This window comes from Rhinatrema bivittatum, chromosome 8 (genome assembly GCF_901001135.1).
Source record: "Rhinatrema bivittatum chromosome 8, aRhiBiv1.1, whole genome shotgun sequence".
Lineage (NCBI taxonomy): Eukaryota > Metazoa > Chordata > Amphibia > Gymnophiona > Rhinatrematidae > Rhinatrema > Rhinatrema bivittatum.
Window position 1 is genome coordinate 138,277,945 of NC_042622.1, and position 25,444 is coordinate 138,303,388.

The 25,444-nt window shown below is 46.3% G+C and overlaps 1 protein-coding gene across 1 annotated transcript in view; it reads right to left on the reverse strand.

Moving 5' to 3' along the window:
* Positions 1 to 467: 467 nt before the first annotated feature.
* EXD3 (exonuclease 3'-5' domain containing 3) overlaps positions 468 to 25,444 on the reverse strand; it is a 999,700-nt gene continuing 974,723 nt past the window's right edge. The window contains 1 exon segment of the mRNA XM_029613511.1: positions 468 to 1,812. Within this exon segment, the coding sequence (XP_029469371.1) occupies positions 1,445 to 1,812 (368 nt within the window). The 3' untranslated portion in view covers positions 468 to 1,444.

Here is a 25,444-nt window from a genome sequence, read left to right on the forward strand (position 1 = left end):
GGACAGAAATGAGCTGGCTGCTGAGAAGGGAGAGGGATGCAACATGAAAGAGGAGGAATTAACTTGCAAGTTGCAGAATATGCTCCAAAGAGCAGCATGCGGCTCATGAGACATAGATTGGTCACCCCTGGAACAGCTTATATTTCTTTACAACCACAATGCACCAGCACATTTATGCAAATCAAAGCCACCAAAGACTCAGCAGCAGCAGCTCAACAGAAACCAGTTTAGCAAGAAGGCCCAATCCTGTCGCCTCAAAATTTGCATATCACTGCAACTCCAACATGGTTGTAAATGAACCTCAGCAACTGTCAAATCCATTTTACCAACACCTAGAGAGTATCCCCTTAGCTGCAGATAATTTGAGAGTTTCTGGTATCTGTAGTACCTTCCCAAATTAAAATATACCAGTATGGCAAATGGAGTTAGATGCTAATACTTAAAGCAGCATTCACATTTTTTTTTATATTTTAAAATTTTTATTGGCATAAAGAGAACAAATCAAAATATAGGAAGAGAAGATAATCTTACAATTTAAACTTGTTATAATATATTTATAGCAAGACATTCAGCAGCATTCAAATTTAATAAAACAAAAGCTGTACCTGGGACATTCTGCAATCAACAGCACAGGCACTTGGTTTGAATTGATTTTAAAGTATCCTCCACACCTGTAAAACTCAGCTTGTGAAACTGGGATTCAAGATAAGTTCTCGCTCTATTCACTTCTGGACCAGATCTGCTCTGTTTTCAGATTAGATTCAATATTTTTTTTGTTAACTTTCTCAGTGACACATCATTGGTTGACTTACAGCCAAAGAAAGGACCTTTGGGTCTTGAAAGCTAATGTGCATCATCATCTTTTGCTAATTCTTGGATTAGTATCACAAATAATTCATCCTTCTTTCTGCACACAATACATAACACTTGGCCAAAAAAGTTATCATCTCACTCCATTGCTGTTCAGTGGGAGAATTACATATCTTTCTTCCATCCTCCAAAACGACTTAAGAATCTTTACATGTTCATAGTTATGGCGATGACATCATCAAGCAATGCCCACTGATAATGATTTCAAGACCAGGAAAAACAGAGCCTGAGATTATGGTAAGTGCTTTTTTTTTCACTACAGTAACAGAAAGGATAAAAAGTGATTCTTACAAAATGGAGTAGATATGGTACAGACGTCTTAGGCAGAGGTCAAATGTAAAACCAGGGCATCTTTTTTTATTTTTTAATTTTCTTTATATTTTATTAGGTCCATAAAGTGATTTTTAACTTTGTGGACCGGATACACAGATAAAGATCAGATTGGTCCACTTGTGAATTAATAGTAAAAAAAAAGGTAGAAAGCAACAGTTAGGTCTATGTGCATCTGCTACACCTGTCAGATTTATTTTAAGCAGTGCCCAAGGCTCATCATAGTCAAAGAAGGGGAATGGTCCTAATGGGCTGTTTCTTTCGCATTCAGTTCATAAAACCGTTCCCCCTCTGTGTCATACAGGACTTCCTTAAACTGAGACACCACACGTCCAAAGTGGGACCCCTCCCAGAACACTTTACCACATTGGCTACAGCAGTAGAACAAGCTGACTTTCTCCAGCAGCCCCAGAGGGATGGCTTCCAGCTGCAGAAATGCTCCATTCTCCAGTGCCAGGGGGTCCTTGCCCAGGGCTAGGTCATCTGACCTCTGGCACGTTGGGCTGTAGATGAAGTCCTGGGGCAGATCCAAACTGGGCTCTGGGATATCTGAGTGCTCAGCCTGGGAGGAGGAGCTTTTGTTATGGTCATCTTTGGGATCTGTCTCCACAACTGATAAAAAAAAAAATGATGAAATGAAAGACAGACTTCACAGAAATGAGGAGCTGGGGCTGGCCCAGGACTTCTTATCATTCAATATTCACTTAAACAAGGCCTATAAGAGAGAAGCATTTATTGTAAAGAAACTTAAGCACTGTAGTCCATTTCAGAGAATAATGTATATTCACTGCTCAAGCACAAAGGAGGGTTAGCCAACAGGTCAGGGCCTTCATTTCAGCCCATCAGTGGCTGCTCCGAACACTCATGCAGTTGATAGATTTGACTGAAATAACGTATGAGGTTTACAAAGAAAGTTCAGAAGCAGCCACAGAGGAAATAAGATGGCTGCCTCCATTAACAAGTTCCTGTGGCAGCTCAGGAGAAAATTCTGTGGCAAGAGTTCAGAAATTTTAAAATCCCAAGGTAATTAAGTGGCATATTTGAATGAATTTGCATAAATTTACATCATTTATTTTTTAAAGTCTATTTTTAATTTTTGAAATCAAAATTACATTACAAGAGTATCTTGTTTTAAGAAAAAAGTATGCAGCGCAAAACAAGAAAATAATATTTCCAAGCAAACCATCATATAAGACCACATCATGAGGAGAGAAAGAAACAGGAAATTTTTGAGGAAAATTTACAAGGCAAAACTCAAAAAAGCCTTCCTAACTTAGTGGAATTAACGGAAACTGTCTTATTTTGAAGAAAGGCTTCTAATAGTACAGGGTCTATAAACAGATATTTAACTCTAGAAAGATTAAAATTGACAATAATTTAACATATAAACCTGTTTTACATTTAAAAATAGTCATTTTCCAACCTTTCTGATGTGTGTGAATATTTTATTCATTTTTTGTTTTCTTTCTTCCTTTTCTCCATTTCAGGTTTTTCCTCTTATTTTCTTTTCTACATTTGCCTGTCTTTTTCCCTCCTAAAGATGTTTTTTCTCTTGCCTGCTTCCACCATGCTCTCATTCTTTTCTCTCTTCCTCCCTTCTCTTGTCCTCTTAGATCCCTCCTGCAGTTTTTCGTCCATTCAGACTCTCATCCTTGTCTTCCAGCCCCAGCCCTGCCTTTCTTTTCATGTCGCCTCGCCGACCTCTCAGCCCATCCACAATCCCAATGCCAAACCTTTCCCTCCCCCATCCTCCTTCTCTCTCCCTATTCCCTTTCCTTTCTCGTCCTCCTTTTTCCCCTCTCAGGTCCTCTTTATTCTCCTCTCTCTTCATTGGTTTTACTTAGCACACGCTTTCCTGCTCACTGCTCCAACACGTCCCTGTATCACTCTCTACCAATTCAGAGCCTTTAGGGGCCTGTGATTACCTTCAGCAGATCAACGAGGTGATGTCGTATGTGAGCTTTCCACACCACACAGGCGAAAGAGCAATTCATAAAAAAAGGGGGAGGGGGGAGTTGGAGGGTTTGGAATGCTCACCTACTACAATATTTTTGGATGTAGACAAGTGCAAGGTGTTGCATAAAGGGAAAAATAACCCTTGCTGTAGTTACATGATGTTAGGTTCCATATTAGGAGCTACCACCCAGGAAAAAGATCTAGGCATCATAGAGGATAATACAATGAAATCATCGGCTCATTATGCTGCAGCAGTCAAAAAAGCAAACAGAATGTTAGGAATTATTAGGAAGGGAATGGTTAATAGAACGGAAAATGTCATAATGCCTCTGTATCACTCCATGGTGAGACCGCACCTTGAATACTGTGTACAATTCTGGTCGCCGCATCTCAAAAAAGATATAGTTGTGATGGAGAAGGTACAGAGAAGGGCAACCAAAATGATAAAGGGGATAGAACAGCTCTCCCATGAGGAAAGGCTGAAGAGGTTAGGGTTGTTCAGCTTGGAGAAGAGACGGCTGAGGGGGGATATGATAGAGGTCTTTAAGATCATGAGAGGTCTTGAACGAGTAGATGTGACTGTTATTTACACTTTCGAATAATAGAAGGACTAGGGGGCATTCCATGAAGTTAGCAAGTAACACATTTAAGACTAACTGGAGAAAATTCTTTTTCACTCAATGCACAATAAAGCTCTGGAATTTGTTGCCAGAGGATGTGGTTAGTGCAGTTAGTATAGCTGGGTTCAAAAAAGGTTTGGATAAGTTCTTGGAGAAGTCCATTAACTGCTATTAATCAAGTTTACTTAGGTAATAGCCACTGCTATTAATTGCATCAGTAGCATGGGATCTTCTTAGTGTTTGGGTAATTGTCAGGTTCTTGTGGCCTGGTTTGGCTTCTGTTGGAAACAGGATGCTGGGCTTGATGGACCCCTGGTCTGACCCAGCATGGCAATTTCTTATGTTCTTAATTCTTATATCTGCCCAATAAAAGGTATCACAGAGGTCAAAGAAACTGATTTCCTTCAGGATCAACTACTAGATTGTCAGTTTAGAGATGCTCGGTGACAAACATGTTATAAGTCTAGAGCCGAATTCACTGCATAGGCCTAATTGCAGAATTGGAAACATTGTTTCCATTAGTCCAAAACACTCTTTCTGGCAGCGGAAATGGGCACTGGCAGGCTGTAAAACACTTTGTGTATTATTTCTGTTAACCTTTCTTCATTGTCTGCTGACCTTTTGCACGCTTTCAGGAATGTCTGGCATCCCCTCCCTTCTCAGAACTTCTTTCCTCTATCAGTAGCAAAGGAAAGTCTTCATCTAGGGCACTACAAAGCAATATCATTTATTTTTTCACTTTTTTAATGCAAGAAGCAACTATTGAAATCACAAGCAAGCAAAAGACTGAGAGTGTGGGAGGCTGAATGCTCCTGCAAAGGATCCATTCGAAGATGGGACATATGGGGTCCCCAAAGCTCATTTACTACAACTAAGATTGATTTTAACTCTTATGGACCCTGGGCAGGTAGTAGGGCCGGCGCTAGCATTTTTGCTGCCCTGTGCGAACTGTTACTGTGCTCCCCCCCCCCCCCCCCCCGGTTCTGTTTTTAACACAAAATTTTTGTTTTCCAAGTAATCAACACACAATAGAAAATATGTCTCATGCTCTGTCCCAGACCAACTTTCCCCACCTTAAAAAACCCTGTTCCCTCCAGTGATCCAAACTTTCAAAACTGACACCCTCCATGAACATATCTTATCCCATTCACAGGTCCAAAATCCCTAAATTGTGCAGGAACGATCCATACCTACTCGTAAGTAAAACTGGCACTGGCTGGATCCTGTAGCCGGTACCATTTTGTTGTATAGAAAAAGTTGCACTGCTGTGGTGCCACCCAGATATCCCTGCAAAAAAACAGACACTTGGAACCCATATAGTATTAGGCCTATTATAATATGTTAGGTGTGGGTCTGCTCTTGAGTAAACTGAATGGCAACAATATAGTAAACTTCTCATGTCAAAACAGTATTAACTTCAAGTATTCAAACAGGAGCAACCCTATCTATGAAAAGGCAACACCACAAATATTACATCAGGCCCTAAAACACCTATTAGAAAAGCAGAACAAACTGGGCTGCTATAAATCCCTAAATAGAAACTACATGCTTGCAGAATTCCCCACCTCGGTCACACATGCAGAACACAGGCATACACCCACCAATGTTGCGCGCGCCAGCTGTGGCGTTCCGCAGAGGGTTGCAATCACCTGGCGCGGCCTCGATTCAGTCCCGACCCCTCTTGTAGTGGCGGAGAGCCGCTGCCAGCGATGAACTTCTCCATGGCTCGGGGATGTTGCTCAGGCCGTCAATGCCCAACCCCACTGGCGACTTCCTAGGTGTGTGCGCGTGCCTCTCCACAGTTCTTAAAGGGACCACGGTGGGAAAATTCCCCCCGCCCCTTCTAATGACGTCAGTACTTCTGCCTACTAAAGCCCGCTCCTGCCTGCAATGCTTTGCCTCAGCAACAGGTTGTGCTCCTTGTGGGTAGCTAGTTGTCTGTCGCCATCGCCATTTGGAGTGCTTCTCTGGACTTGGCTTGGATTGTTCTGGACTTCACTGGATTACTGCCTGCCCTGAATTCTGGTATGCATCTGGACTTTGTGGGATCTCTGCCTGCCGACTGGCTACCAAGAACACCTGGGCAGACGCCCTCTCTCGGTCCTTTGAAGCAGAGGATATACCTGAACTTCCTGGGCACGTCATAGATCGAGCTAGGATTCTTCTGGCAGCTATGAAGATAGATCCCCCAGGGAAGAGAGTTATTCCCTGTAAACATCGCCAGAAAGTTTTGGAATGGGCTCACGAAACTCGTATGGCTGGGCACCCTGGTCAGGCTCAGACTTTGGCTTTGCTCTAACGATATTACTGATGGCCCCAGATTCAAGGAGATGTCAAGGCCTATGTGGACTCTTGCCCTACATGCGCCCAGCAAAAACCCATGGTGGGACAACCCTGGGGGTTATTGCAGTCATTGCCAGCTCCCAAGGAACCGTGGACTCATCTGTCCATGGACTTCATAGTGGATCTCCCTCCTTCTGATGGCTGTCGGATTATTTGGGTTGTCGTCAACCATTTTTTACAAAATGGCTCACTTCATTGCACTCCCAAGCCTCCCCTCTGCACTAGAACTGGCAAGGTTGTTCACCATTCACATTTTTTACCTACACAGGTTCCACGACACATCACCTCGGACTGCGGTGCTCAGTTTACAGCCCTGAGGAAAATACTTGGGAACCTGCCTCAAATATACTGTTTAAGAATCTACTCAAATGGTTTCATGCCTCTCATCCCAAGAAGCCTAAATCTTTGGGAAGGGGGCTTAGAGGAGGGGGTACTGATGCATGCGCCGGCCGCGACATTCTATGGCCGGTTGCACTCACCCAGCACGGCCCCGGTTCAATCCTGACCCTTTTGCAATGGTAGAGAGCTGCTGCCAGCGATGAACTTCTCCATGGCTTGGGGCTGGTGCTCAGGCCGCTGTCGCCCGACCCCACTGAAGACTTCCTAGGCGCATGCCTCTCCACAGTTCTTAAAGGGACCATGGTGGGAAAGTTCCTCAAGTCCTTTCTGATGACGACAGTACTTCTGCCTACTAAAACCCATTCCTGCCTGCAATGCTTTGCCTCAGCAACAGGTCGTGCTCTGTCCAGATGTCTGTCGCCATCTTCTTCTGGATTGCTTCTCTAGACTTCGCTGGATTACCGCCCTGACTTCTGGTATGCATCTGGACTTTGTGGGATCTCTGCCTGCTGACTTCTGGTACGTCTCTGGACTCCGTTGGATTGCTGTCTGCCCTGACCTTGGTTACATTTCTGGACTCCATTGGATTGCTACCTGCCCTGACTTCTGGTTCGTTCTGGACTCTGTTTGCTTGCTGCCTCATGGAATTGTTCTTCTTCGGAGACCCGCTCCTAAGTCTAGTCGGCATAGGTACCCAAGGGCTCAACCTGTGGGGAACGAGGGTTGGTATTAGTGAATGTCCTGTTGTGTCTCCACTTCGGCCAGCTCCGCCTACCGATGACCAGAACCTGCAAGGCCTCCTTCCTGCAGGTAGTGACAACCTCATCTCGGATCCAGGGTCCACCTTCATAACAACCAAATACAGAATAAAGTATAAATGGAAACATATAGAGAGAAACTGAACTGGAAACTGCAACAAGCCAGACTTTGTATGCAGTGTAGCAATGGAAAAACAGAAGCATCACCAGCCTCATAAATCAAACAACAAAATCAAGAAATATAAATCAAACATAAGAAACCATAATAAAAAGAATATTCCCAAAGAGCTGATGAACAGAATAACATTCAATAATTAAAAACACATATAAAAAGTTTAAAACATTTTCCAAACAGCAATAAAATATTTCAAAATAGAAGACACAAACACCCAGTAATTAAAACTAATAATGATGGAAAAATCCTACACTCTCCATACATGAAAACTTTTGATTTCCAGTCACCCTGAGATTGTCGTGGATTACTGGGGGTGGCACAAACTTTCACCACACAAACCCCAGGCTGTCAGTTGCCATTCAAACACACACATACACAGATACATAAACACACACCTCAGGCTGCCATTCACACACACACACACACACAGAGCCCAAGCTGGCAGTTGCCATTCAAACACACACATACATCTCAGGCTGCCATTCACAAACACACACACCCCCCCATACACGTGCACACACAGCCCAGGCTGCCATTCACATACACACACACACACAGAACCCAGGCTGCCATTCACATACACACACACACACAGAACCCAGGCTGCCATTCACACACACACACACACACAGAGCCCAAGCTGGCAGTTGCCATTCAAACACACACATACATCTCAGGCTGCCATTCACAAACACACACACCCCCCCATACACGTGCACACACAGCCCAGGCTGCCATTCACATACACACACAACCCAGGCTGATAGGCAGGCTGGCTCCCATTACACAGATTCTTTCCACAGTTGACAACAGGACACACCAACACAGCACTGCTTCCCTTCCTCATCTTACCAGGCTCCCTGTGTTGCTCAGAGCCTTTTGTTGCTACTCCTGCACTTTTTCATTTTGGCAGCACCGTGCAGCTCAAGCACTTCCAGTGGTCCCTGGCCTGAGGCAATTATATCTCCCCCTTTTCTGATGCAGGGACTGGCTGGATATGAAAAAAAGAGCTGCTAGGAGGTTTCAGCGACTCCTCGCCAGGAAGCGATCATCGAAATCCGATCTGGGGGGGGGGGGGGGGGAAGATACTGGCTTCAGGGACTGGTGCCCCAGGGAGGAAGCAGTGTCTACAACCTCTGCTCTGGTCAGTACTGCACCAGACCACTGGGACGTGTGAGGACAAGGTCACATCGATTCCACCCGCTGCTGCTGCCCCATCAAGTGTGCCACCCCATGTAATTGCACGGTTAGCATACCTGGTAGCACCGGGCCTGGCAGGTAGGGGGGGTTCCTCCTCTAATGTGGGCTCTCTCTCCACCATCCTGTCAAGGAGAAGGCTGCCTGAATAGAGGAAGCACCTCTTGAGTTCTGTGGTGCCCTTAGGGTGGTATAAGCCTATTGTGCTTTACGGGAAATCTGGCTCTGCATGCAATATCTTTTTTGTTGGTCCAATGAAAGGTATTCTAGCCTACCCAGATTCCAATGGCGAGAGAAACAGAGGGAGGGACAGTGAGAAATGCGGGGAAAAAGAGACCCAAGAAGAGTCAAGTCTTCAGCATTTCCATCCCCTGTATTCTGTTAGTGTAGCCAGCATTTCCTGGCCCCACTTTCTGTATAATTTCCAGACTTTCAATCCTTGAATGCTGTAGTTTTCGGTAGACTTCTCTGCACACGTTTTCCAATGAACGTACAAGTATAAAAAAAAAAGAGAAGAAGAAGAATCAGCAAGACAAGGAACCTGCAAGATTTCTTGTTTGTCTTTCTATTAAACAGGCTCCTTTAATTGTGCACATCAAAGCAGTGAAAAACATTACTTCAAAGTTACACATTTTGAATAGGAGCTTGTAAAGCTTCCTTCCCACCCTTGGCCCTCTCCCTGAAGGAATTCTTGGCAGGGGCTTTTGAAGATGCCTCTGTGATTCTTTCAGCCTGGTTGAAAAGGCCAACAGGAGCCTAAGAGCAGGACGCCAAGTCAGCAAACAAGAAGAGAAAAGAGATGGAGGGAAAAAGTGGCTATAATAAAAAGGACAGCTTTTTTTTTTTCCCTCAGTGATGAAAGATTGGGGGGTGGGGGGGGGGGGGGGAGGGGGGGGGAGGAAAGACATCTTATGGAGAAAAGCAAGGCTGTTTTTTCTAAAGCCGTGTAAACAGGCTTCCTTCCTTATCTGTGGGTGAGAGAGCAAAGGTACAAAGAGCAACTTCGTCACCCCCTTATCCCTCCCCCCAGTAAGGAAATTCTGGGTCTTCGATGGTCATATGATGGACCACCAGGGCCTCCAGGAATGCAGAGCAGAGAGAGAGAGAGATGGAGACAGAGTTTGCCACACCTTCACTGCCAGGCAAAGCCTAGCCTTTTCTCCTAAGCTCTCAGTGACTGAACAAACAGCAGATCCTGTGACTCTCTTGACAGGTGAACTGACAAGGGGCCCATTCTTCTCCTTAAGTGCTTGCTGAGGCTGCTGGAAATGTGGGCTGCTTAGTCTCATGTGCGGTCCAGATACCTTCATACTGCTGCACACAAAAAGTGCAAAATCTGGAGTCCCATGGGAATCCCCCCCTCCCCCGACTCCCAAAACAGATGAATTGTCCCCTTAAAAATTTGCTGCAGTGGGAGTAGCCTGGTGGCTCAGTGACAGAGCTGCGTACTTCCATACAAAAGGCCTGAGTTTGATTCCCATACCAGGATTTCTGGGGGTCAACTGGATCTGGGGATGCCTCAGAAGCAATGCTTGCAGACCCCAGGAAAGGACATCTCACTCATCTCACAATGTTAACATCTAGTATCTGGACTTATGGCCCACAATTAAGAATCCCAGAAGGACCATGGCATCTGGTCGAAGATTGTCACTTAATGACTGGACTAAGCGAGTTGGAAAGATATTTTATAAGGGAAAAATCTCTAGATAGTTACAAATGAAGGCTTATGGTGCCAGAAGCCAGGCCCAGGTTTGATTGAGCTGGAAGCCCAAAAGGAGCAAGAGGAATTTTCAGGGTCAAAAAAAAAAAAAAAGTTAAAGTGTTTCCTCTCTTTCTTTTAAAAAAACCCCCAACATAAATAATTGTTATTGTACATTAATGTTTGGCGTCCTCAGGCCTTCGGATTTATTTGAGCAGTGACATTATTTTATACCTACGTGCACCCAGGCACCTCTCCTGGGTGCGCGATTCTGTAATCAAATTAGGTGTCACGCTAATAAGGAAGCTAATAAGGAAGCGCTAGGGACAATAGGGCATCCCTAATGCCTCCTTATTAGTGGTAGAGGCGGCTGTCAGCCAGTCTGACAAAAGACGCTCAATTTTACCGGCGTTGGTTTTCGAACCCGCTGACAGCAACAGGTTAGGAAAACGGACGCTGGCAAAATTGAGTGTCCGTTTTTTTTAATCCACTCACCGGCAGGTTAGATTTTTTTTAATTTTCATTTTTTATTTTCAATTTTAGGTTCCTCCAATTTATTTATTTATTTATTGTTAATTTTATGTTTATTGCAACATTTTTTTTACATTCAAGAATTAGCTTGAAAGGGAAAATTTACAATGACATTAACACTTGAACAATAACCTAACATTAATACCTTCATTAAGGAAACAAACAATCTTAATGTCATAGTACCCCAAGTCCTCTATCTAGGGAGGACCCAATCCCAAGGGATGACTTTTCTCTCATTTATAGAAAATTCTCATCAGAAAAGCTAGATATAGGGGACTGGTCACATTACCGAAAGAATTCCAACCTTTTCAAGGTCACACAGATTCCAGTACAGATGCACCATTTGTAGAGGACATTTTATCAGCAATAAACTTTGATAACTGAGACGGTAGGAAAAAACTGTATGTAAGATCACGATACTTAATAATACATTTGCATGGAAACTTCAGAAAAATTAAAGCCCCCCTCTGTAATATTTTAGTTCTCATTTGTAGGAACTGCTTCCTTCTGGCCTGAGTATCTTTAGCCAGGTCAGGAAATACTTGCACCCTCAGATTCAGAAATAACTCCTTTCGGTTCCTGAAAAAGTTCTCAGAATCCAATCTCTATCAGTATCTAGCAAGAAAGATACAATTAAAGTTGCTGGTTGTGCTTCAGCTATTTCAGATTTTTTATTTATTTTATTTATTTAATGACTCCAGTATTTCAGATATGTTCAAAGGTGAAAGCGTCTGCATTTCCTGGCCCTCCGTAGCTACTTTCTTCATAGATGGCAAATAGAAAACTTTTGTTATCGGAGGTAACGTTGCCTGAGGCAATTTTAGAACCTCCAAGGCATACATAGACCACATATCTTTTGTTGTTACTGTTGGAATTTTAGGAAAGTTTATTACTCTTAAATTTCTTCCCCTCATTTGATTATCATGGCTTTCGATCTTCCTTAATAAATATTGATTATCTTTCATTAGCGAATAGTGCTGGTCATTTAAATTACCCATGTTAGATTTTAAAGTATCCAGGGCACGAGCACTTTTTAAATTTTCTTCTTGCAGGACTTTTACCTGAGACTCCATTACCTCAAACTTCTTCAGCAATGGGTTGAGCTGGGAAGTTCATTTTATATTAAGGGTGAGGATAGCATCCCATATAGTCTCTAATGAAAAGACTTCGGGTCTTACCATAGGCAAAATCTTGACTTCTGTTTCCTTTTCTTCAGAAATGTCCTTTAGTTGGTGCAAACCTCCGAGATTCTGTGTTTCTCCTTCAAGTAGGATTCTCTCCGAGACGCCATGAATCTTGTCTTCAGTGATGTGGTATAGGAATCCAGCCGTTGTCTGCTGGTCCTTGTTACCCTCGTCTCCCTTAGTTGAAGAGGTCAGCTGCAAAATAGCTGTCCTAATCTCTGCCGGGTTCTCGGGGGGCATTCTTTCAGCCGGGGACATGGATGTAATTGAGTCATGGAGAGGGTCGGCTGTAGTGTCGTCCTCATGGCCCATCTCCCGCGACTGAAGCATCTGGGGCTGCGGGCTACTTTCCTGCCGCAGCCCCTTTAAAAGAGCGCAAGTTGCGCATGTGCCTAAGCCGAAACCCAGAGGAAGCACGGCGGTGGTGTCACTCCACGGCCCACGTGGGGAGGCCCGCTGGGTGCCAGGAGAAACCGCGCAGGAGTCAGAAGCAGGAGAGGTGGCTGCAGACGCTGCTAGTGAAGGTGAACCAGAGCTGGCAGCTGAGCTCCCAGGGTGGGTAGGCCCGGGCGTGGGCCTAGCACGGCCGGGACACGTAAGAGGTACCAATGCCAGTAGCTACACCATCAACCTGTCCCACCACTAACCTCGCTGGCCAAGAACTACACAATCTCTGGCAGTCCACACACCAATACTCGCACAATCCAAAAAACAGGCTGATAAAAAACGATGTTCAGCTCCTCAACTCTGACCTGGAAAACTTGTATGGCTAAGTACCCGCAACCTCCGATTGCAGATGCCTTCATTGAAATTCGCCCCTCATGTGGGACCTTTTCAAGTAATTTGACAGATAGAAAATGTGGCTTATAAACTTGCTTGCTGCACCTTTCAGTGTTTGAAGTAAAAGGAGTTGCCAAAATAAAAGTATTATTGTTCTTCTTGAAATCTTGACCAGAAAAAGAACTTGTTCTTGCACTTGTGTTGATTTTCCTTATATGCTGAGTGCAAGCGTTGCTCCAGTGAATTTCTGGACTTATAAACTTACACAACCACCACAAAGGGTGCTGCCATTTTTTCTCTTCTAATACAACTCAAATGTTCCTGTATGCGGATTTTCAACTTCCGTGTGGTTTTTCCAATATATATAAGATTGCATGGGTACCATACTGCATAAATGATGCCCACTGAACCACAAGAGAGATGTTGCCAAAAACGAAATGGTTGTCTCCTTGGAAATTGTAGAACCGGGCCTAAGTGCATAAAGATACATACATTACATTACATTACAACTGTAATGTCCTAATGGAGATGTTTCTTCATCTATAGATTGACGAGGAGTGAGACTGGAGTGTACCATGAGATCCCGGAGATTCGTGGCTCTCTTTAGAGCAAACATGGCATTTTCTTGAACACCGAATGTAAACGTAATACTGGCCAATATTTACTTATGCTGATTTTAAAATGCTGTGAATGTGGGGTGAAAGGTAACACACATATCAACCTCCGTTCCTGCTGGGGAACTGTCCCCTTCAGTAGCAAATCCCTATTAGCCCATCTACCTCTTTTATGGGCTCGTCTTATGATTTTCATTGGATAACCTCTTTCAATAAAATGCCATGTCATATCTACTGATTTATCTTGAAATTCCTCCAATGAGGAGCATAACCATCTCAATCGAAGGAATTGGACTACTGGAAGGTTATCTCTGAGATGTGCTGGATGAAAACTTTATTGGGAGGAAATAGTGCACTTTATGCAGTCTAACTTGATGAGTGACTCCCGGCCCTGGGAATGGACTTGATTGGCTGGCATTCATTAAAAAATCCAAATAGGATTGTCTAGGGGGATATTTTGATAGAGGCAATAGCACATTTTGACCTGGACATGATGTTTTTCACATTTAACAATTAACATTGATTAAAAACTATGTTACCGAACCTTATGGCACCTATGTAAACTGAAAGATTTTAATAGCATTACTTTTATGTGCCTTACTGTAAACCGTTGTGACGGTACCCACCTTAATGACGGTATAGAAAAGATTTAAAAAAAAAAAAAAATAGGAATGATCAACGCTGTGGAACTGGAAAGGCGGTGGTTGAAGAATGAAGAGAAAGTTCTGCTTAAGTAAGTCACAAGTGATTTTACTCTCTTTAATTCTGGGTATTAAATATTGACTGTATCTATTTATTTCTATTTATCCCTAGCTCTTCAGCCCCTGAAGCAGATGCTGAGCATCAAAACACGGCCAGTATCGGGCGGGTACGAGCCATTACTTTTAAAAGAAGTTGTGGCCTGAAATAATGACCTCTCGCAGCGTATATTACGATAAGTTTGCCAAACTCTTAATAACAATAAGAAATTCAGCAAGCTCACATAGGGGGAGCTATGGCAAGCAAAGAATAAATATATTCAAAGTCAAGATAGACTTTTTATTATAAAGAAAAAGAAAAATTATTATAACAAAAAATAAAAATATACCAATACAAGTTACTACAAAGAAATATTAAATAAAGTAAAAATGGTAGAGGTGCACAGTTTAAGTTTTAACCAACTTAAGGGTTATCACCCACAAGCCCAGTACCAAACATTAGAATTAGAGCACATTTGTTTTAATTCCCCAGTTTTGTTAGTTGATGTTGTCTAGGGGGGATATTTTGATAGAGGCAGTAGCACATTTTTAGTTGGATCAGATAAGAAATGCCAATTACACAGCTAGCTGTAGATAAAAGTGCTAGTTTGTGAGCATCTGAGCAGAGAGCAGGTTTCATGCATCCATCTTGGACTGTGATGTCACTTCCTCTTCATCTAAAACCTTTACCTCTTTAGCATATCCTGATGTAACATTTACCCAATCATTAATTGACATCACCACTACTGTGTTGCTAATTGTATTAGTTTCCCTAATTTCTGTCAGCATTTCATCATCAGTCTGTTCACTCTGGCCAGTGGACGATAGTACACCCCCACTCGTATTCTATTTGCCTTCTCATATGGAATTTCTATGCAGAAAGATTTTACTGCATTTTGTTTCCTGCAGAACTTTTATCTTGTTTGACTCTATGCCCGCTTTAACATATAGCACCACCCCTCCACCAATTTGATCCATCCTATTACTGCGATTCAATTTGTAGAATGGTATCAAAGTGTCTCTGAGATGCCAATTAAATAATATCTACCTCTTCATTCAGTACCATATATTCTAACTCTCCCATATTATATTTTTAGATTTCTAGCATTTGGATACAGATATTTCAAAGTATGTTTTTTGTTTGTTTTAACAACCTGCTTATAAGTTGATGGGTAATTTGGAATCTTTCTGCTCTGTCTGTTCTCTACTTAAAGGCACCTGAGCTACTTTAGCATTTATTGCAACCTCTTCATCAGGATGCTCTAACTTCCCTGTTTTGTTAATATCCTTCAAAGATACATCATTCAAAATCCATACGCTTCTGAGCGACTGTTGGTTTTCCCCCATCATCCCAAAGAGATGAGGAGAAGTGGAAGAGTCTTTTCTTCAATGATAGTTTTTAATGTGGGTTTAAAGCTCCTAAACAAGAGCAGACATTTAGCTTTACACCCATTAAGAGACCACAGCAAATTAAATATAAACCCTATGTCCAATTAAAATGGTTTAAATCCTGCAAAAAACACCTTTCAATCCATGTTTCCTTCTTTCATAGTAACATAGTAAATGATGACAGAAAAAGACTGAAGTAGTCCATCTAGTCTGCCCAGCAGGTTTTCTTTTCTTCTTTCAGGCCTGCTGTGCTATGCAGATTACCTTCCTGCCTTATGTTAAGGATACTAACTACCAAGCCTTAAACACAAGTTACCCCGTCTTCATTTCTATCATTTAGCCACAAGGGATCATCTGTGTTTATTCCATGCCCTTTAGAATTCCATTACCATTCTTGTCTTCACCACCTCTTCTGGGAAGGCATTCCATGCATCTGCCACCCTCTCTGTGAAGAAATATTTCGTGATGTTGTTCCTGAGTCTACCCCCTTGGAGTTTCATATCATGACCCCCATTTGGTGATGACACAACCAGCATACAAATACCCTAGCTATCTACTTTTTGCCATGGGCATGGGTACATATTCCTATGGAAGTCATTGATTTTGATATTCTGCTTTTTGGCACTTCAAAGCAGATTAAATTCAGGTACTTTAGGTATTTCCCTATCTCTAGAAGGCTTATAATCTAATAGAGGGATTCATCAAGCCACATTAGGGCTATAATGATAAATAGTATATATCATGCTAAGTCTCCGAATACCTGGAGGAGAACAATATTCTTTCCCCATTCCAGTTTGGATTCCGCAAAACTCTAAACACTGAAGCCCTCCTAACTTCTCTTTCAGACACCATCCTCCTAAACCTGGAAAAAAAACAGCCTTACCTCCTAGCACTACTAGACTTATCTGCGGCATTTGACACTGTGAATCATTCCATACTTTTAGAACGTCTGTCAGACATTGGCATCAAGGGAGTGGCTTTCAGCTGGTTCAAATCTTTCCTTGACAACAGATTCTTCAAGGTCAGGATCAACAACAAGGAATCACACCCTATCAGATCCAACCTGGGAGTCCCCCAGGGATCATTCCTCTCACCCACCCTCTTCAACATTTACCTGCTCCCACTCTGCCAGTTACTCACTAACTTAAAATTAACGTATTACCTCTACGCTGACGATGTCCAGATTCTTCTCCCAATCACAGACTCTCTTCATAAACCTTGGTCCCACTGGAATAGTTGTCTGCAATCGATCAACAGCCTTCTCACCAGTCTAAACTTGATCCTCAATGCCAATAAGACGGAGATCCTCATCATATCGCCGGATGAAAAAAACATCCTCCTCAACTCCCCAAGCTCCTCACAATTCGCAAAAACAGCTATCAATCACTCACCTTCCGTCAGAGATTTAGGGGTTCTACTGGACAACCAATTTAATCTTAAAACATTTGTCCATAATACCACTAAAGAATGCTTCTTCAAATTGCAAGTTCTTAAAAAACTGAAACCTCTCCTTCACTTCCGAGATTTCCGCCTGGTGCTGCAATCCATCATTCTCTCTAAAATAGACTCCTTCTCAGTCTCCCTGCGATCACCATCAAACCACTGCAGATGGTACAGAATGCTGCCGCCAGGATACTCACCAACTCAAACAAAAGAGATCACATCACTCCCATCCTTCAGTCACTTCACTGGTTACCCATCAAATTTAGGATTTCTTTCAAAGTTCTCATGATGATCCACAAGGACATCCATAACATCTCCCCTCTCAAGCTAAGCAGCCAATTTCGTCCGCACACTTCAGACAGACCGGTCAGAAGTGCATACAAAGGCTCACTGTATACCCCCCCTGCAAAAACCTCCCTAAGAAAGTGAGCGTTATCAACAGCAGGGCCCACTCTATGGAATACGCTTCCCCCGGATCTTCGTCAAGAACTATGCCCTCACACTTTCAAGAAAAAACTTAAAACTTGGCTTTTTAGTCAAGCTTTTCCAGGAGACTTAAGCACACACTGTGTTACGGCTGTGGCTGCTGTGCTACCGCCTCACCACCAGGGGTCCCTCTAGTGCTGACCTTCCTGACAGGCCCAGTCCATCTCCTATGTCCACTCTATGCTCTGGGTGTGCCCTCTTAACCCTGCCTGACAGTTGCCTCGGTGCTTCGGCATCGAGCTCACCTGGGCTCCCTGCTCTAGCCTGCCTTGCGCGGCCTTCGGGCCTGCCCTTGCCTTGCCTTGCGTGGCCTTCGGGCCTATCCTTGCCTTGTCTTGCCTTGCGCGGCCTTCGGGCCTATCCTTGCCTTGCCTTGCCTTGCGTGGCCTTCGGGCCTATCCTTGCCTTGTCTTGCCTTGCGTGGCCTTCGGGCCTATCCTTGCCTTGTCTTGCCTTGCGCGGCCTTCGGGCCTATCCTTGCCTTGCCTTGCCTTGCGCGGCCTTCGGGCCTATCCTTGCCTTGCCTTGCCTTGCGTGGCCTTCGGGCCTATCCTTGCCTTGTCTTGCCTTGCGTGGCCTTCGGGCCTTTCCTTTCCTTGCCTTGTGCGGCCTTTTGGCCTTCTTCCTTGATTTCCATACCTGGCCTACGGGCCTTCCGTGTGTGTGTGTGTGGCCTACGGGCCTTCTGACCTGCCTTGCCCCGCTATTGGTGTGTGGCCTACGGGCCCTCCGTGTGTGTGTGTGTGTGTGTGTGGCCTACGGGCCTTCTGACCTGCCTTGCCCCGCTATTGGTGTGTGGCCTACGGGCCTTCCGTGTGTGTGTGTGTGGCCTACGGGCCTTCTGACCTGCCTTGCCCCGCTATTGGTGTGTGGCCTACGGGCCCTCCGTGTGTGTGTGTGTGTGGCCTACGGGCCTTCTGACCTGCCCTGCCCTGCTTACTGTGCCCTGACCCAGCCTGGACCCAGACACTGCTGACTGCCGCCTGCCCTGACCCAGCCTGTACTTGACACTGCCACTTGCCGCCTGCCCTGACCCAGCCTGTACTTAGACACTGCCACTCGCCGCCTGCCCTGACCCAGCCTGAACCCAGACTCTGATTCTTGCTGCCTGCCCTGACCCGGCCTGGTACCTGACTCTGTTCGAGCTTCCTGTCTCTCTCCACCTGGAGCCACCCTGCTGGGTGGTGTGCACGACTCCTGTCCGGAGTCCAAGCGTAACAGTATGCCGAAGCCATCACATTTTCCAGGGGAAGAGATAGGTCTGTGTCCTGCCGGTGAGTCAACTTTTCACTAATTCAAGATGCCTCCTTCTTTAAAGTTTTATACCTGCCATTCCTGTCAAACTTTGAATTATCCTAGCTATCAGAACTGTCTAGCCTGTGAACTTGTTGGTCAGGAACACTGGTCATGCAATAACTGCAACAAGAAAAATGTTTCTGTCTATCAGGAGTGTTTGAACTGTCTGGCTCCTAAACCAGGGTGGTGGAAATGCTCCTGTCTCCCGTGTTTGTTACCTCCAGGCAAACCCTGCCCCTGTTGTTCTGCTCTAGGACCAGCTGTGCAATTAGAAAAGGCTATCAGCTCTCCTAACCAGTATTCTGTTTCTGGCTCAACTAAAACAGACATTTTTGCTGGCAGTTTGAGGGTAGAAAAACCCAGGACTTACCTGGCCAAGAAGGCTTCTGTGAGACCAGTGCTAGAGCCTCGGGAACAGGTTTCTCTTCAACGGAGAGAGCTGATTAGCTCTAGCAGGGCTCAGCTTCCCACAGCTGCCAAGTGGACACTAACGAGCACCTTCCTTAGACGTCCTAGAACTGCCTGTGCCTTCTCTAAACTGCTCCTCCAGAAACAAAATCAGGAGCATCAGACTTTGGCTCGAGGTATCAAGCCCACGGCAGTACAATCTGTGTCTTCCATGCACACTACCTTTAACCATGCTACTCTGCCATCTGAACCTGCTGCACTACCCCGAGAAGAGCCTGAGTCTGCTGAACCGGCCCTGCTGCCGTCCTCGGAGGGGCCCGCACCAGCCCTGCTGACAGACTTTCTACCTCTGCCATCTGAGCCTGCCGAACCGGCCCTGCTGCCGTCTTCAGAGGGGTCCGAACCAGTCCTACTGAGAGACTTCCTGAGTCAGCCATCGGAGTCTGCTGAACTGGCCCTGCTGCCACCCCGGGAGGGGTCCATACCGGTCCTGCTGCCACCCCTGGAGGGGTCCATACCGGTCCTGCTGACGCCCCGAGAGGGGTCCGAGCCTGCTTCATCGCCCCGAGAGGGGTCCGAGCCTGCTACAACGCCCCGAGAGGGGTCCGAGCCTGCTACAATGCCTCGAGAGGGGTCCGAGCCTGCTTCATCGCCCCGAGAGGGGTCCGAGCCTGCTACAACGCCCCGAGAGGGGTCCGAGCCTGCTACAACGCCCCGAGAGGGGTCCGAGCCTGCTACAACGCCCCGAGAGGGGTCCGAGCCTGCTTCATCGCCCCGAGAGGGGTCCGAGCCTGCTACAACGCCCCGAGAGGGGTCCGAGCCTGCTACAACGCCCCGAGAGGGGTCCGAGCCTGCTACAATGCCCCGAGAGGGGTCCGAGCCTGCTTCATCGCCCCGAGAGGGGTCCGAACCTGCTACAATGCCCCGAGAGGGGTCCGAGCCTGCTTCATCACCCCGAGAGGGGTCCGAGCCTGCTACAACGCCCCGAGAGGGGTCCGAGCCTGCTACAATGCCCCGAGAGGGGTCCGAGCCTGCTTCATCGCCCCGAGAGAGGTTCGAGCCTGCTTCATCGCCCCGAGAGGGGTCCGAGCCTGCTACAACGCCCCGAGAGGGGTCCGAGCCTGCTACAATGCCCCGAGAGGGGTCCGAGCCTGCTTCATCGCCCCGAGAGGGGTCCGAGCCTGCTACAACACCCCGAGAGGGGTCCGAGCCTGCTACAATGCCCCGAGAGGGGTCCGAGCCTGCTTCATCGCCCCGAGAGGGGTCCGAGCCTGCTACAACGCCCCGAGAGGGGTCCGAGCCTGCTACAATTGCCCGAGTAGGATCCGAGCCTGCTGTACTGGCCCAGCTGCCGCCCCTGGAGGGGCCTGTACCGGTCTTAATGCCGACCTTGGAAGGGTCCGGACCGGTCCTACTATCGCCTCAAGAAGGGTTACGGACTATTTCTCTGCCCCAGGTGGGGTTTGTGTTCCCCTTGTCACCCCAGGAGGGGTTATGGAAATCTGCACCGCCTCTGCTACCCCAGGAGGGGTCTCACCCTGCCGCCTTGTCCCAGGAGGGGTTATGGACTGCCTTTTTGCCTCGGAAAGGAGTTGAACCTGCCGCATCACCCCCGGAGTGGTCTCCCGTTATTCTTGACTACCTCCTGCACAGATGGGATCCAGGAGGAGGGGGAGGCCTTGAGGGGGGGTACTGTTACGGCTGTGGCTGCTGTGCTACCGCCTCACCACCAGGGGTCCCTCTAGTGCTGACCTTCCTGACAGGCCCAGTCCATCTCCTATGTCCACTCTATGCTCTGGGTGTGCCCTCTTAACCCTGCCTGACAGTTGCCTCGGTGCTTCGGCATCGAGCTCACCTGGGCTCCCTGCTCTAGCCTGCCTTGCGCGGCCTTCGGGCCTGCCCTTGCCTTGCCTTGCGTGGCCTTCGGGCCTATCCTTGCCTTGTCTTGCCTTGCGCGGCCTTCGGGCCTATCCTTGCCTTGCCTTGCCTTGCGTGGCCTTCGGGCCTATCCTTGCCTTGTCTTGCCTTGCGTGGCCTTCGGGCCTATCCTTGCCTTGTCTTGCCTTGCGCGGCCTTCGGGCCTATCCTTGCCTTGCCTTGCCTTGCGCGGCCTTCGGGCCTATCCTTGCCTTGCCTTGCGTGGCCTTCGGGCCTATCCTTGCCTTGTCTTGCCTTGCGTGGCCTTCGGGCCTTTCCTTTCCTTGCCTTGCCTTGTGCGGCCTTTTGGCCTTCTTCCTTGATTTCCATACCTGGCCTACGGGCCTTCCGTGTGTGTGTGTGTGGCCTACGGGCCTTCTGACCTGCCTTGCCCCGCTATTGGTGTGTGGCCTACGGGCCCTCCGTGTGTGTGTGTGTGTGGCCTACGGGCCTTCTGACCTGCCTTGCCCCGCTATTGGTGTGTGGCCTACGGGCCTTCCGTGTGTGTGTGTGTGGCCTACGGGCCTTCTGACCTGCCTTGCCCCGCTATTGGTGTGTGGCCTACGGGCCCTCCGTGTGTGTGTGTGTGTGGCCTACGGGCCTTCTGACCTGCCCTGCCCTGCTTACTGTGCCCTGACCCAGCCTGGACCCAGACACTGCTGACTGCCGCCTGCCCTGACCCAGCCTGTACTTGACACTGCCACTTGCCGCCTGCCCTGACCCAGCCTGTACTTAGACACTGCCACTCGCCGCCTGCCCTGACCCAGCCTGAACCCAGACTCTGATTCTTGCTGCCTGCCCTGACCCGGCCTGGTACCTGACTCTGTTCGAGCTTCCTGTCTCTCTCCACCTGGAGCCACCCTGCTGGGTGGTGTGCACGACTCCTGTCCGGAGTCCAAGCGTAACACACTGATCCCGCTCCACTGAATAGGACTAGGGCATGCGGACTTGGGGCACACCGCATGCTCATCCCAGTCCCTCCCAGGCACTATCATGTTATATTATTTTATTTTATTTTTTATGCTATTTATTCTGTATTGAAGTGTTTGTAGTTTTTGTACTCTATGGGTTGCATATGTTCCTTGTTTTCAATTTTTCAAATGTTCCTTGTATCGCTCTCACGTGATGGTTCTGTTGTACTGTAAACCTGTGTGATCTGTATACCTTACAGGAATGTCGGTATATAAGAATTTAAAATAAATAAATAAATATTGCGCAATATGACCCTATCATGATGATATTGCATGATATTCCCCTAGTACAATGAGCTACTTTGCATGGCATTTCTAGAATTCTGGGAAACTTGTCTTCAAAAAATTGATGGACTCCTCTCAAACCTTAATCTAATACTAATTTAATTCAAAAAAATTTAATTCAAAAAATTCTGGGAAACTTGTCTTCAAAAAATTGATGGACTCCTCTCAAACCTTAATCTAATACTAAACTCTTCAAAAAGCGAACTCCTCCTAATTTCATCTGAAAACAGTAACATCGACACAAATCCTCCACCCAATTTACAAACTCCACAAGTAAGAAACTTGGGAGCTATCATGGATAACAGGTTAAACCTAAAAGCATTCATAAATCAAACTACTAAGGACTGCTTCTATAAAATCCAAGTCTTAAAAAGAATAAGACCACTCTTCCATTTTCATGACTACAGAACTATTCTACAATCAATAATTTTTTCGAAACTAGATTACTGCAACTCTTTGCTATTAGGTCTCCCATCATCTCACACCAAACCCCTTCAGATGGTCCAAAACACGGCTGCGAGAATATTAACTAACACACGGAGAAGAGACCACATATCACCAATCCTCAAAGATCTGCACTGGCTGCCAATCCATTACAGAATCATATATAAGTCCATAACCATTATTTACAAAGCTATACATCAACAGTCTCAGCTCACCCTTCAAATTCCTCTCAAAAAATTCACGTCCAAAAGACCAATCAGAGAGTCCTATAGAGAAACCCTACAAGTACCACCCTCCAAATCCATGAGGCACTAGGGATGTGAATCGTTTTAGGATGATTAAAATTATCGTCCGATAATTTTAATATCGTCTTAAACCGTTATGGAACACAATACAATACAGATTCTAACGATTTATCGTTATAAATCGTTAGAATCGTGAGCCGGCACACTAAAACCCCCTAAAACCCACCCCCGACCCTTTAAATTAAATCCCCCACCCTCCCGAACCCCCCCCAAATAACTTAAATAACCTGCGGGTCCAGCGGCGGTCCGGAACGGCAGCGGTCCGGAACGGGCTCCTGCTCCTGCATCTTGTCGTCTTCGGCCGGCGCCATTTTCCAAAATGGCGCCGAAAAATGGCGGCGGCCATAGACGAAAAAGATTGGACGGCAGGAGGTCCTTCCGGACCCCCGCTGGACTTTTGGCAAGTCTCGTGGGGGTCAGGAGGCCCCCCACAAGCTGGCCAAAAGTTCCTGGAGGTCCAGCGGGGGTCAGGGAGCGATTTCCCGCCGCGAATCGTTTTCGTACGGAAAATGGCGCCGGCAGGAGATCGACTGCAGGAGGTCGTTCAGCGAGGGTTCCGGCGCCTCGCTGAACGACCTCCTGCAGTCGATCTCCTGCCGGCGCCATTTTCCGTACGAAAACGATTCGCGGCGGGAAATCGCTCCCTGACCCCCGCTGGACCTCCAGGAACTTTTGGCCAGCTTGTGGGGGGCCTCCTGACCCCCACGAGACTTGCCAAAAGTCCAGCGGGGGTCCGGAAGGACCTCCTGCCGTCCAATCTTTTTCGTCTATGGCCGCCGCCATTTTTCGGCGCCATTTTGGAAAATGGCGCCGGCCGAAGACGACAAGATGCAGGAGCAGGAGCCCGTTCCGGACCGCCGCTGGACCCGCAGGTTATTTAAGTTATTTGGGGGGGGGTTCGGGAGGGTGGGGGATTTAATTTAAAGGGTCGGGGGTGGGTTTTAGGGGGTTTTTAATGTGCCGGTTTTTCGATTTTTCGATTTTTTAACGATTTTTCACGATATTTTACCCCCCCAAACGGCAACAATACGATTCCCTCCCCCTCCCAGCCGAAATCGATCGTTAAGACGATCGAGGACACGATTCACATCCCTATGAGGCACATAACCGCCAGAGACAGGGCTTTCTCCACTGCAGGACCAACACTATGGAACTCCATCCCACCAGATTTGCGACAGGAACCCTGCCTTCCTACATTTAGGAAAAGACTTAAAACGTGGCTATTCATGAAAGCCTTTCCTGAACTAAACTGAACCTATTCCATTATTACCTATTCGCTCAGACTTTGCCTTAATCATAGTAATTAATATCCCTACCTCATAAGGGCAATTCTTCAACGCTATAAGCACATTGACTGGCATATTGTTAACTATATTTAAACCCCTGCTTCTTTTCTCTGATCCAAGTTATATTACTCCCTTGTTTTATTGTAACTGCATTCCTTAGCCTTCTCTTGTTTAATGTTTTTTACTACCATTACTATTATTTTATTATTATTACTTAGATCAATGTTATTTATTGCCTTTTTTGTTCCCTATCTACTTAATTGTAAACCGACATGATGCGATATTTATCGCGAATGCCGGTATAGAAAAACTTAAAATAAATAAATAAATAAATAATTTCGCATGCATGAATTTCACAAATTGATTCAAAGTAGTTCATGCATAGGTAATCCAATATAAATAAAATCACATGGCTGATTTAGAAATTTATCAGCCACGTTAGTACAGCTACATCTTTCCGAAAAAGGATCATCTACTACGCAAGCACTGAGACTCTAACATGGGTCCCTATGGTCTCGCAGTAGATTTAAAGGGCCATGCGGCCCAAGAAGTGAGGTCCCTTAAACGTAAAAAAAAAATTAACCAAGGACTTCTTTGGCTGGGCTGGGCTTCTTCGGCTGGGCTGGGCTGCCTCGATTGGCTGCCATTCCATAGCAGCCCAGCCAAAAAATAAAAAAGTTAAAGAAGCCACCCAGGTGCCTATTTCTGGTACCGCCTTCCAAATAGAAACCCCCTACCCGCACCCCTTTTCAAGAACAAAGTAGGCCAATAGGGCGCCCCTTGAACTCCCCAATCTGCATCAAGTGAGCCAATAACATCATTGGTGGTATCGTGGTCCCCATCCCACAGCCCCCAATCCCTCAAACCTTGAAAGAAGCAAACTGAGCAAAATGAGGGCCCTGTGAGCCCCCTAGCTCCAGACAGCACCATAATCCAAAACGGCACAGATCCAACCATGCTCTTGCCACATGAGATGTTTTAAGGATGGGGGTCCTATAGGCCTTCTCTGTAATTGAAATGGGGAGGGTGGGGGTTTTCTATTTGGGAGGGGGATACCAGAAATATGGACCTGGATAGTGAA